The sequence below is a fragment of the Pipistrellus hanaki genome, assembly GCF_964339955.1.
Source record: "Pipistrellus hanaki genome assembly, chromosome: 1".
In the NCBI taxonomy this organism is placed as follows: Eukaryota; Metazoa; Chordata; class Mammalia; order Chiroptera; family Vespertilionidae; genus Pipistrellus; species Pipistrellus hanaki.
Window position 1 is genome coordinate 164,976,612 of NC_140503.1, and position 13,699 is coordinate 164,990,310.

At 38.2% G+C, this 13,699-nt stretch overlaps 1 protein-coding gene across 1 annotated transcript in view; it reads right to left on the bottom strand.

Annotated features, from left to right (window-relative positions):
- Positions 1-13,699, bottom strand: part of FRAS1 (Fraser extracellular matrix complex subunit 1) — a 438,553-nt gene that overhangs the window by 418,909 nt on the left and 5,945 nt on the right. Inside the window, exon 2 of the mRNA XM_084880389.1 lies at positions 12,607-12,638. Coding sequence (XP_084736515.1) covers positions 12,607-12,638 — 32 coding nt within the window. The remainder of the gene's footprint in view (positions 1-12,606; positions 12,639-13,699) is intronic.

Consider the following 13,699-nt stretch of genomic DNA (forward strand, 5'->3'; position numbering starts at 1 on the left):
CACACAAATGATGCCTTTTGTCACATCTCATTCTCCCGTGTAAACCTTAGGAAATCCATTTTCTAAAGATATCGCAAGAACCTTAGCCTCATTCCCATGAGCGAGGGAGGAATTTGATTCTCCGGTAACAATTACACATTTTTAATAGGCTTGGGAATGTGAAGTATAGCACAGGAACTGTAGCCAATAATATTGTAATAACTATATATGATATCACATGGGTACTAGATTTAGCCAGGTAATCACTTCATAAGTTATACAAATGTCTAATCACTATGGTGTACACCTGGAACTAATATAATATTGTATATCAACTATAATTGAAACTAAATTTTAAAAATCATTTTTAAAAGTTAGAAAACATTTTCAATGTAGGAATTAATACTCTGATAAAATTCTAGAAAACAAACAAACAAACAGATAGCAATTTGTATTGTCCATCCTGAGAGAAAAACCATGCAGTATATGTCAAATAATTAGGTTTCCATGAAAAAAATATTTTTAATATATTTTATTGATTTTTTTATAGAGAGGAAGGGAAAGGGATAGAGAGCTAGAAACATCCATCAGTTGCCTCCTGCACACCTTCCACTGGGGATGTGCCCACAACCAAGGTACATGCCCTTGACCGGAATCGAACCCCAAAACCCTTCAGTCCGCAGGCTGTTGCTCTATCCACCAAGCCAAACCGGTTTCAGTGGGGAAAAAAATGTTTTTAACACAATAAAATGTACTTTATCCTAATACTATACAGAACATAATTTAACCTTTGCAAATTGTGAAGGAGAAATAGAAATGCCAACCGGGTTAAATAAGAAAGGGAAGGATTATACCACCACCTCAAGGGGCATCGTTATGAACATCAGTATTAAAGGAGTGGATTAGTGCCTATTAATAGGGAGTTTCAGTTGACATAATGCCAGATGAACCCATTTTTGCTAAACTAATAATGAACGTAACAGTTCTGACTCACAGTAAGAATATGTCTGCAAACTGCAAACTGATCTTTCTTTTTTCCCCAGCAGTGATGATCAGTTACATGGAGCCACCCACACTTTCTCCAAAGCTTAACAGAGCAACTACATCTGGACCCTGGCGAAAATGAGAAGAGGGAGGAGGGTGCCCTGATATCTCACTCCCAACAACTCTGTAGTGACAGAGTTAGCATTCAAGAGCATATGATCTCCATTTCAAAGGATCCCCACTGCCTGAAGAATGTAATTCAAATGCCTTATTCCAGGGCCATGTGATCCGGACTTTAAAAATCTCTTCTTAGTGTCTCATCGCATCACTTCCCACATTTCAATCAAACTGGACTATCTTTGCCAGTACGTTTTTAATCATGCAGATCCTCTATCTTAAGAGCTTTTCCCGCATATCTTCCAATTCTAAACTAACCCAAATTTCAAGGCCAATCTCAAAAGTAAAGTTTTCTTTGTGAATAACAGTATTCTCAAATGCTAGCATGTTCTTACTAGTACTACTTACTATATCCCAGGTACTTGAATGTATTAACTCATTTATCTTTGTAACCGCTCTGTAATATAGGCATGACTACCGTCTCCATTTTAAAGAAGAGGTAAGTAACCTTACCCCAGGTCAAACAGCAGTGAAGAACTCAGGTTCAAGTTCAGGAAGTCTGAATCTGGAGCTTGCACCCTTTACCTGCTATTATATTCCTGACATTTATTCCAAAGGGCTTTGAATTGAGTTAATTACCTGATTGTAGGGCACTGGTCAGAATGTTTTTGGCTACAGTAACATAAAATCCTTTCTATATTAACTTTAACAAGGAGGCTATTTTTAAAAAATATATTTTATTGATTTTTTACAGAGAGGAAGGGAGAGGGATAGAGAGCTGAAACACCGATGAGAGAGAAACATCCATCAGCTGCCTCCTGCACACCCCCCCACTGGGGATGTGCCCAAAAACCAAGGTACATGCTTTTGACCCGAATCGAACCTGGGACCTTTCAGTCCGCATGTCATTGCTCTATCCACTGAGCCAAACTGGTTAGGTCAAGGAAGGTATTTTTTAGGTCATATATCAATTCTCCAGAAAGGTCTGTTCTGTGCTGGTAGTTAAGTAAGCAGAACAACCACTAAACTCCTTGAGGAACCAAACTCTTTTCATCTTTCTCCTCCATCAACCTCTGTGTGTTGGCTAGGTATTCTAATGGTTGCAAATGGTTGTAACAGTTCCAGGGATCACATATCCACGTGCCAATGTTCAAAGACTAAGTTTTATTATTTCCCATTAATGGAGTATTCTTCTTTCTCTTGCAGTTCCTTATTGTGAAGAGATATCAACACATCAACCAGACTTTTCTTAGCCCTGGGAAGGTGGCTTGATTTATGTAACTGGTAAATTTAAAAAAGCAATTAGGGATGCTTACCTCACTTTTGTCTTCTTTCCTCTTCTAGGAAGCAAACCTACCAACCAAGAGGATAAGTTTTCCTCTAATTCTTCCCTGAGCAGCCCTGCTGTATGTATGGAAGTTCCCTTAGTAAAGCTCTGCCTGTGAATGCATGAGTGTGTCCATTTGGCTAAGAAAATTAGGGCTATATCCTCCACCTTAGCTTCACTGATTAAAAAGTAAAAAGTGGTATTTTACTTCTGTATTTACTCTTGGTTTACTTCTTAACTTGTTCAGAACTGGGGGAGAGAGGTGTTCTTTATGAGGGTTTTTTCGAACACCCACGACTTGGCAGACATCCATGCATATCTCATGGCCATATAGATCATATACTCACTCCTGAACCAATCTTGGCCAGGGAATAGAAACTTCCTAATTAACATATAGTTAGAATGTACACGTGTCATGTGGAAAGGGGGTAGGGACTGAAAAAAGATTAAGACTTTTCCAGGAGAGAAAAGTAGAAGAGGAGCAATCGGGTCTAATACTATGTGACCGGGGATATAATTGCTATCTTCTAGCAGCTGGAGGTTGACCGATAAATATATCTGGAATATGGTGGGATCTCCATACTACCATATACCTATGGCAAATATGAAAGAGAGAGAGGTTTCTTCTTAACCACTAATTCCAGGTTAGGTTTCCTTCTATTCCTGTTCTCTGATCTCTTAGACCAAGTTCCTCCTGGATTATAGGGAAACTCAGCACAGTAAAAGCACCAAAGAATAAGCAACCGTTTCTGTTAATAATTCTCTCCTGCTCACTATTACAAAACCATTTCAAGAATGTAAGGTAGGAGAATTGTGAAATCTGCTCTCCAAGGTTGATGCCTTCCTCTCCCCAGCACCTCCTCCACCCATTCTTTTTCTCTTTAGAAGAAAGAAATGACATAAATTTAATAAATAACCAATCTTGGATGCTATCAGAAAAGAACTCAGGGTCATGACCCAAAATCAAGGACCTCCCGGGTACTAACAATAAACTGTCTCTTATTGTGATAGTTTTTCTCTCCTTCCTTTCATGTAGCTTATAAACTCTGGGAGCCTAAGAAATCATTGCTGAAAAGGACTTAGCCGGGACACCAGAGGCTATGCACTTATTTTACATAAAACTGCTTAGATTTTAAAATATGTATTTTGTGCCAATTTTATATCTAAGTGTCCCTTCATATCACAGAAGCAAAATGCCATCCATATGAAGTTTTCAAAGCCAACTTTTAAAAAAATATTTGTCATTCAAATTCCCATGAAAACATAAGCTTAACTCATAATTGTCACTTGATATTTATATATTGTCTTTTCCCTTAGAAAGCACATAGCTTTACAAAGTAAATAACTGACAAGATTATACCATAAATTGTCATAAATGAGTGAAAGTTTTCTCTAGGAGATATATACATATGCACATATAAATGTACTATGTATAAAATAAACACATGTATTTATAAACAAATGATAAACAAAAATGAGGTACTAGGTTGTAAGGCAATTTGAAGCAAAAAATGACACAATTTTTTTAAAGTATGATGAATGTATGTTCAGACTGAAAACTGAGATATATAATCATGCCTACCATTATTTGAACAAATTAATATGGCTGCCAAGCTCAGTTGCATCTTCTAAATTCAAAACAAAGCATAAGATATGTGTTTGTTAACTTAAACATCTGTTCCTACCAAAAGAATATGAATAAGAATGAAAGTGCATATGGATTATTCATCAATAAAAAGCACAAAATCTCTTACGTTATTCCTCTCACACAAGCATTCTAAGATAAAAATTCCCAAAAGGAAGCTAGCACATCTGATTATGATGAACAATTTTTTAAAAAAAAAAAAAAAACCAGCAAGGAAAAAAGAATAATCTGAATCACCTTCAGCCCAATTCTCACCACCTAGCTTACAGGAGGTCAAAATTGCTGCCTTTGAAGAGATGCAGGGGAGAAACTAGTCATTGTACAGTCTGGAGATTCCCTCGTCCTCTATAGGGGCCGCCTTGGGCAGAAAAACTCAGCTCTAACCTTCAGTCCACACTAGTAAGAACCCAAATCAGAAGGCCTCTTGGGAGTCATCTGCCATTTCTCGTACGTGACTGACCAATCTCCACTTTCATCCCAAAGGAAGCTCATAACTTCCCAAGATTTATTCCAGATCTAGCACAATGATGATGTGCTACTGGTTTTCCATAAATATATATATAAAGGTTTTACCCCCCAATAAGTACATTTAAATTAAGAGTAGTTTCCCCACTTAAAATCATATTATTCAGTATTTAAAAATAAATGAAGGACCAGAGATATTAAAAAGTGATGAATTCTTGTTAAGCAGTAACAAAAAAGAGCAATATCCTACAATACCCAGTAGTGCTCTTAAAGGAAATTAAGAAATGGCTGGTTTTATTGCTTCCCCTCTGAGTATATCCACAGGATACCAAGTAATCCCCTACTGCTGAGAAGTTTAGGGTGTTTAATAGTAGCCACTGACCGAGATTCGCTACATGTTTAGCGGATCTTTGAGCACTTAATAGAGAAAGCTTCCAAATTTTTGTCATTTCTCTTCATCATAAAACCTCTTGAGCATGTAGGTGAATGCCAGCACAAATGCAAGTCAGGCATTTTCACTTCTGTGAGCTATCTCTTTTGTGTTTGTTTCAATAAAAGAAAGTAATGCTATAGCACACCAAATTTTTTAAAAGAACTCTAGCACTGAAGAACTGTCTTTCTTAATCTTCCTTAAACTTAATAAACAAGGCTTACAGATTAGACCAGAGGTTCTCAACTTTTTTATGCAACAACATAAGCAGTGGATAACACCCCCACAAAATATCCCACTTTGACAAAACACCAAAAGTATTTGGTAAAAATTATAATGGATGCAAATCAAAAGCACCATGAGATATCGCCTCATATCTGTTAAGTTGTCTACTATTAAAGACAAAAGATAACAAGTGATGGTGAGGATGGTACAAGGGGAAAAGGGAACCCTTGTACACTGTTGGTGAGAATGGAAACTAGTAAAATTATATTGGAAAACAGTATATGCCCTGACCAGAATTGAACCATGATCTCCTGATTCATAGGTCAATGTTCAACCACTGTGCCATCCAGCTGGGCTTCTTTTCTTTTCTTTTATTGATTTTAGAGAGAGAGGAAGGAAGGGAAAGAGAGAAACATTGGTTGTTGTTCTACTTATGTTGCATTCATTGGTTGATTCTTATATATGCCCGGACCAGGGATCAAATTCCTTGCAACCTTCCTTTCAACTGCTAACAACACTACAGTGAGCCTTCACCAGGGGTGGGAACCACCCATGAGACTATAATTCAAGTGTAAGTACGCAAGTGTGTTAAGAATTTTAAAGCTCTAAAGCCGCATGTCCAACATAGTAATCAAGGGGCACATGTGGCTATTGAATGTAAATTCATTAATTTCAAGCAAAAAAATTAACATTAGTTTCTCAGTGTCACTAGCCACATTTCAAGTACTCACTGAGCACATACGGGCCCTTGCTCCCTCCTGGAAAGCCTCTATGGACATTTCCATCAGCAGTGAAAAGTTCCGTTGGACAGCACTGCCCTGAGGAACCTGGGAGAGGACCTAATCTAACTCTCTCATCGTACAAATTTAGAAACGGAGACCTCATTTCATTCAAACAATTTACTCAGTGTGACACAGCTCTCAATTACAGAGCCAGGGCCCAAACCAAGACAGGACCTGGGCTATATCACTCCGTTGTTTCCACTCTGACACTGTGTTGCCAACTAAGATGATATGAGCGCTGGTTCCTTGCCGAGCACAGCTCTGAAGTTCACACCCATGCGTACTTTCGGTTAATCTTCACATCAGCAGGATGAGGAACATAGCTCTCTGCACTAAATATCACATCTGAGGACTCACAGCAAGCATGCAGCACTACAGAGATTCCAGCGCCAAAGTCTGGGTCTTTCCAGTGTTACACCATATATAGGAGACACTCCATGTGTTTAATTATCCTTGAATTTTTTTTTTCCTTTCAAGTGTGCTATACTTTAGTGCCTCATGATTCACTCTGCCAGCATTTGTAAGTAAAACTATCCCAAGTAGGAAAACCCAAACATTTGACACTTTTGGTCTAGGGAAGAAGTGTAGGGCTTCCTGTTCATCTCCTTTAATCTTCACAACAACCCAGTGAAGGAAACAGCTCACCTCCATTTTCCAGATGTAACGACTGAGGTGAAAAGTCCATCCACCCCAGGAAGAACCTACCAAAGGCATGTTTGCTTGTGGCGATGCCAAAATAAAGTCAAATTCTTCTACTCAGACAATTGGAAAAGAACAGAAGATAGGTGAAAACTTCGATATACAACATGTGTTTTCCTCTTCCCATTCAATGCCCCAGTGACAAATGAACATATTAAGTACGTAGTTTTCCTCTGATAGGTTTCTGATTTAACCCAGTCATGCTCTCTTTTCCACAAGGGCTGACTTAATAAATAAATAAATAAATAAATAAATAAATAAATAAATAAATAAATAAAGTCCTGAGAGCCCAGAGGTGCAGGGATATTGGAGGGTAGGAAAAATACCCCCAAGTGGAGTAGCCAGTGTTCCTGAAGGTATAAGACCTTCCTGGGTATTTTGAATGCCTTCAGGTAATTTCTGACCTGAAGGCATTCAAAGGCATGGAAAGAAAGGTAGTGAAGGTAATGTTAAAGAAGGGAGAAGAGAGACAGCTGAAGTCAATACATACATGAGATAGTTTCAGGTGGCTAAGAACCAGATAATCCAGAATGTCACCGCTAGTCCACTGAGTTGTCAAAAGTTGGGAAACACAATATATTGTTGGGAATGTGTGAGTGTGTGTGTGAGTGTGTGTGTGATCATACATTTTTTTAAGATGAAGTGACCCCCTAAATGTTTCTGCCTGGTATGCGAATCTCATATACACTAGCGCAGTCGAGCCTCAGCGAAGTGGAAAGGGGTTAGCCAGGGACAGCTGGCTTTTGCAGGTCAGGACAGAGACTGGCAGAGACAACTGCACGGCAGGTGTAGCAGGGAGGGGGTGGGCACACAGGACTGATGGTGAAATAAGCTAGTTGTGTTCAGAGACAACAAGCAGGCTAGCTTGGCAGTGAGAAACAGTATGCTCAGTGAAATGGCGTCAGAGCCGGAACTGAATTAGAACCCTCTCTTCCTCCAACACTGACTGACTGTGTAATTTTGGGTAAATGTTTCAGACTTCCTGAGCCTCTGTTTCCTTATCTGTAAAAGACAAAGTGGAGAGTATGAAATGCATAGTACATGCTTAATAACTATCCCTGACTCTTCTTATTCTTGGTTGGTAAAGAGGAATGTGTCAGGGTGGAAAAGCACATGCTAGGTGCTGCCTCTGGGCATCTTCCACATTATCTTCTTACTCCACAAAAACACTCCAGGAGAGGCTTTAGTGATCCCCATTTCAGAGATGAGGTGAAAGAGATTCGGGAAGGCCATGTAGCTGTTCCAGGTCACGGAGCTGGTCTTTAGCAGAGGAGGGAGAAGAGAAACATGGGGCCATGAATATCTGACTAAACGAGGCAGCTTCCTAGACAACTGAAAAGTTATCAGTGCAAGGAAGCCTCACTAGACAGGTTGAGAATTGGCAACTAACAGCCGGTGCCTAGATCAGTGTCCTGATTTGCCTGATATTTTTTACGGAATTCTTCCAGGTAAAGCTGATGCTTTGCCATTTTCACAGACCTACTCTCCATTCTGAGAAATGAATGAAGCTCAAAAATTTCATCTTCTTGCCACCCTTTCATCAACCATAAGATAGAAAGTGTGGACTACATGCTCTCTGAAGTCATTCCTAGTTCTAAAATGCCTGTGGGAGAAAGTACAAGGCTTGGCACAAGGACACCACACCACCATCCTCAGAGCCAGCTCCCAACTGGGTAGAAATCCTCTCACTCACCATGTTGTTTAATCAGAGAATCCTAAAATAATATATGAATGCTCTTAAATTCTTTATTTTAATTTTAAAAAATGTAAATGTGCCTTCACTCCATTTCATTGACATATGCCTTTCTTCAAGACTAGGTCACAATGAGAGCAGCAATGGATTATGCAATTAACTATCTCCAAAATGCATCATCTCCATTTCCAGTGTGAAGTTCCTTAAAATGGTTGCAAATAAATTCAAATGCAAAATCTCTCTGGATTTTTGTGTTTTTCCCCAATCTTTTGCTGTTGTTTCTCTCACACTTAATTTGACAGCAAACTTTTAGTGACTCACCTCTATGGAGTCTTTTTAAAGTGTTCAACATTGTTTCCCTAGAAACAAGAATGCTATTTCTTTTCACATTCACATTTCAGCAGTTTAACTAAACTGTAAGTCAGACTTTGTCATTCTAGTCAAGCGCCTCCGATGACTCACACGCTTACTAAAATGACATGTACTCTGCCCACCTCTCTAACTTTATCTCCTGCCATTCTCCCCCTTGGTCATGTGCTCCAGTCACTCTGACCTCCACACACTTCTTCAAAAGGACACACATACTTTATACTTGCTGTTCTTCCATTCTCTGGAATTCTCTTCCCTTGGATAGCTAGGAAGCTAGCTCTTATAATCAGGTATTTATTCAAATGTCACCTTCTTAGTGAAGACTTCCCTATCATCCTATTTCAAGTGGCCATCCTTGCCCCCATTCAGCCTTTTCTACCCTATATTGTTTTTCTCCATAGCACTTATCTGGCATAAGTATATATTTTATTCATTAGAATTAGAGCTTCATGAGGGCAAGAATTTTGTTTGTTTGTTCACTGATGCATTCTTAATGCCTAGAATAGCAGGTACAGTTGTCGCTCAATAAATGTTTGTTTAATAATAATCTTCAATACACTAACAAAAATGAGAATAATTTATAGAGAGTCAACAGTAGAGTAGAAAAAGCCAAGAATCATATCAGCAAGTTGGAATATAAGGAAACAAAAAATACTCAATCAGAACAGAAAAAATATATATATATGAGGACAGTGTAAGGAGTCTCTAGGACAACTTCAAGAGTGCCAACATTTGATTCATGGGGGTATCCAAAGAAGAAGAGAAAGAGCAAGAAATTGAAAGCCTATTTAAAAAATAATAACAAAGCCAAAACCGGTTTGGCTCAGTGGTAGAGCTTCGGTATGCGGACTGAAAGGTCCCGGGTTCGATTCCGGTCAAGGGCATGTACCTTGGTTGCGGGCACATCCCCAGTAGGGGGTGTGCAGGAGGCAGCTGATTGATGATTCTCTCTCATCGACGTTTCTAGCTCTCTATCCCTCTCTCCTCCTCCCTGTAAAAAATCAATAAAATATATTTTAAAAAATAATAATAATAATAATAACAAAAACTTCCCTAACTTGGTAATAAGTCCAGGAAGCACATAGAGTCCCAAACAAGATAACTCCAAAGAGACCCACACCAAGACACATCATAATTAAAATGCCAAAAGTTAAAGACAAAGAGAGAATCTTAAAAGCAGCAAGAGAAAAGAAGTTAATTACCAATAAGGGAGTTAGACTGCCAGTTGATTTCTCAACAGAAACTTTGCAAACCAGAATGCTAGTTGATTTCTCAACAGAAACTTTGCAAACCAGAATGGATTAACAAGAAATATTCAAAGTGATGAAAAGCAAGGACCTACAAGCAAGATTACTTTACCCAGCAAAGCTATCATTTAGAATCGAAGAACAGATAAAGAGCTTCCCAGACAAGAAAAACTAAAGGCATTCACCAGACCAAACCAGTATTACAGGAAATGTTAAAGAGTATTCTTTAAGAGGAAGAAAAAAAGATAAAAAATATGAACAATAAAATGGAAATAAATACATATCTAGTCACAATTGAATCTAAAAATCAAAATAAACCAACAAGCAGAACAGAAACTTACCAATAGATACAGAGAACATTTTGAAGGTTGTCAGACGGAAGTGGGATTGTGAGAATGGATGAAAAATGTGAAGGGATTAAGAAGTACAAATGGGTTGTTACAGAACAGTCATGGGGATGCAAAGTTCCGCATAGGGAATACAGTCAGTAATATTCTAATAACTACATATGGTGACAGATGGGTGCAAGATTTATCAGGATGATCACTTAGTAAGTTATGTAATGTCTAATCACTGGAGTTTACACCTGAAATTAATCTAATATTGTATGTCAACTATAGTTGAACAATTAAAAATGATTTTAAAATAACGTTTGTGATTGCAGTAAGTGTATTGCCTTTCTGATTGAATTGCAGAACTACAATAGTAAGTACCTCAGGCTTGAGGAGGTTTAGGAACAAACATAGCAGAGTCTTGGTAAACCAAGAAGCCAACCAGAAGGGTCAAGACTGTGCTGATGCACTAAAGCACAAACTACTAGACCTGGGCAGCCATGAACCTTGGGATCATCCAGGGCCTGAAAGATGGGAGCAAGATCATCTGTTAAATACGAATGGACTAGACAGCCTCTACTTTATCTTGATCAAATTGACCTCTCCAAGTACTTGATGCTTTCATATTCAAATGCACAATAACACACAACAACGTCAAATATACAAGATAGTCTAGTCACTTTTATTCAGATAAAAGCAGAACGACAGGAAAAAAAAAAAAAAAAGATGGGTTGTTTTTTGGCCGAAACCGGTTTGGCTCAATGGACAGAGCATCGGCTTGGGGACTGAACAGTCCTGGGTTCGATTCCGGTCAAGGGCATGTACCTTGTTTGCAGGCATATCCCCAGTAGGGGATATGCAAGAGGCAGCTGATCGATGACTCTCTCTCATCGATGTTTCTGACTCTCTATCTCTCTCCCTTCCGCTCTGTACAAAAATCAATAAAATATTTTTTTTTAAAGATGGGTTGTTTTTAATAGTCTATTACCTTTAGCAAATCTCTTAATCTTTCTCTCATCCTTGGTTCTTTGTTAGAAAGGGGGAAGGTGTAAACTAATGTGTGGCTTGCTTATTTCACTGGTCTATTGTAAGCATCAGGTGGATCAATAGCTATGAAAATATATTGAAAAATTATAAAACACTCTATACAATAAGCAATTTTCTTTGTATTAACATGGATAACTGACTTGTCTATAACAGCTACTATAGCTCCCCAAAACTGATTATGTATTTTAAAGCACACTGATTTTTTTAAATGAGTCCTAAAATGTATTAAAGAATAAACAGAAGGAAAAGTAGGTTTTTAAGGGTATGAAATGAGAAAGACAGGAAAATGGCTTTCTCCTGATTCTTCAATAGAGAAACATAAAGACGGGAAAAAAAATCCCATAAATCTCCAGTTACTATATTGCATAAAGTTCAGATTCAAGAATATTACTGTAAACATCTACAATTATCTGGACTCCTAGATATTTCAGAAATCTCTCATCTATTTCAACACCACCAGGATAATCCAAGATGACTTATTAATATCACACATGTCAACAGCAGGTTGTGATGGAAATGAGCAAACCCGTTCCAACCATTTCAGTTCTGTTTTTATTACAGCATTTATTAAACCAGAATAAAAAAGTGGTGAAGAATGACTTGTCGCACCATTTATTAGAGTTGATGGAGCATAGACAGTTTTTTCAATAAGGCTTTAACACACTGTTATGCACCATAGTACATTATTAATGAAAAGAAATGCTTGAGACTTGCCTCAGCTTTTCCCCCAAGTCATCCTGACTTTAAATTCAAAATCAATTCTACTCTACATGGCAAAGTTTCAGCAATAAAATGTTAATTTGTTTGTTGTTTACCAAACCTTAAATTTATAATTCCAAGCAACAGTCAAGAATCCTCCACATTGCACTCAATTTAATAATCATACCTTTTTTTGGAGAGGGTTCAAGAGAAGAGGCAAATGCAACAGGAAGATAAACAAATTGTGCCCTAGTGCATATCTGACAAGAGAACGGGATCTAATTTTCTCTCTGATTGAAAAAACACCAACGACAGCCATGGAATGCAAATTGTGCAGAGTGTTTATACTTCTCCTTCAATACCTGAGTATCCGAATGGAACTAATTCACTCTAAAAAAGGTATCAAGTAATTGAGTATGGTTGTGCCAGGATGAGGGATAATCCTCAAACTTCGAAGGAAAATAAACATATTTCAGGTTGACAGGGTCACCTCACTCACTCAATAACCTCAGCCAAGCATTTTACATTCAAAAGAAGTAAGCCAAAAAATATTAAGAATGACCTACCTCCAACAAGGAACCCTGATAGACACAAGCACCTGTGGAGAAAACAAAATAAGAATTAAAAGGGATGCATAGCAAGCCAACTGGCACTACCCCGGGAGACTTACGGAAATATTGAGTCTATATGCATCGTAATCAGCAAACTGCACTTCCCAAAACCTTAAAAATTTGAGCATCCTGACCCTGGGGGAAATAACCTCATACATCAAAATAAGACTTCTTGTATATACATGAGAAAAAGCATCATTAATATTTAGTATTTGAGTTTTAAAATAAATGCATTTATAATGACATGCTATAATTACAGTGTCTATTTTCATTTGTGATAAATCAGCAAAGCCTCCATAATCCAGCCCCAATTGACTCATCCAGGCTTCTCTGCCACTCTTTGCTAACACGAGTTCTCCAGCTCAACTCAAGAGGCCAACTTAGGATCCTGTGATAATGCTTTCGTATTTCAATGCCTTTGCTCATCTGTGTTACCTGCAGGAGATGCATTTGGTCTCCTCAAGGTCATTGAACATGATCCCACCTCCTTCGTGAAGCTTTCCAGTCCATGGGATTATGCCCTTTCTCCTTTGAGCTCATAGCACTTTGTGCCCATATCCACGGTTTGTGAATTCATTCTTGTGGACTCCCTTGTGACAGCCTTGCTAAGGATGTGGAAGTGTTGTATCCACCCCCACAGATTTGCTTCTGTTAGAAAATCAGGCTGAATTTGAAGGGGGCAGCCTATATAGTCTGAATAACTAGTGTATCATAAAATAAATCTTTTCTGAGCTTTATATTTGAAAACAATGTGAAATTACAACAATAATTAACAAAAACGTTCACGTACATTCACAACCAGTGTTTGAACAGCACAATAGTTGTTGCTTTAATCTGGGAACATGTGGGTAGTGTGCTAACAGCTGCTCTCTCAGAGACTGGGTTAGCAGAAGCGCAGCTTCACACCAGGCTACACTTGGTGTCCAGAGGGAAGGAAACATTTTAATTTTACTACAGTGGTTGGCCTTCAACAGATGATTCAAAAATATTAACCAGAAAGGACTGGTCTATCTTATCCACTAATAATGGAATTAAAAACAATTTAAAA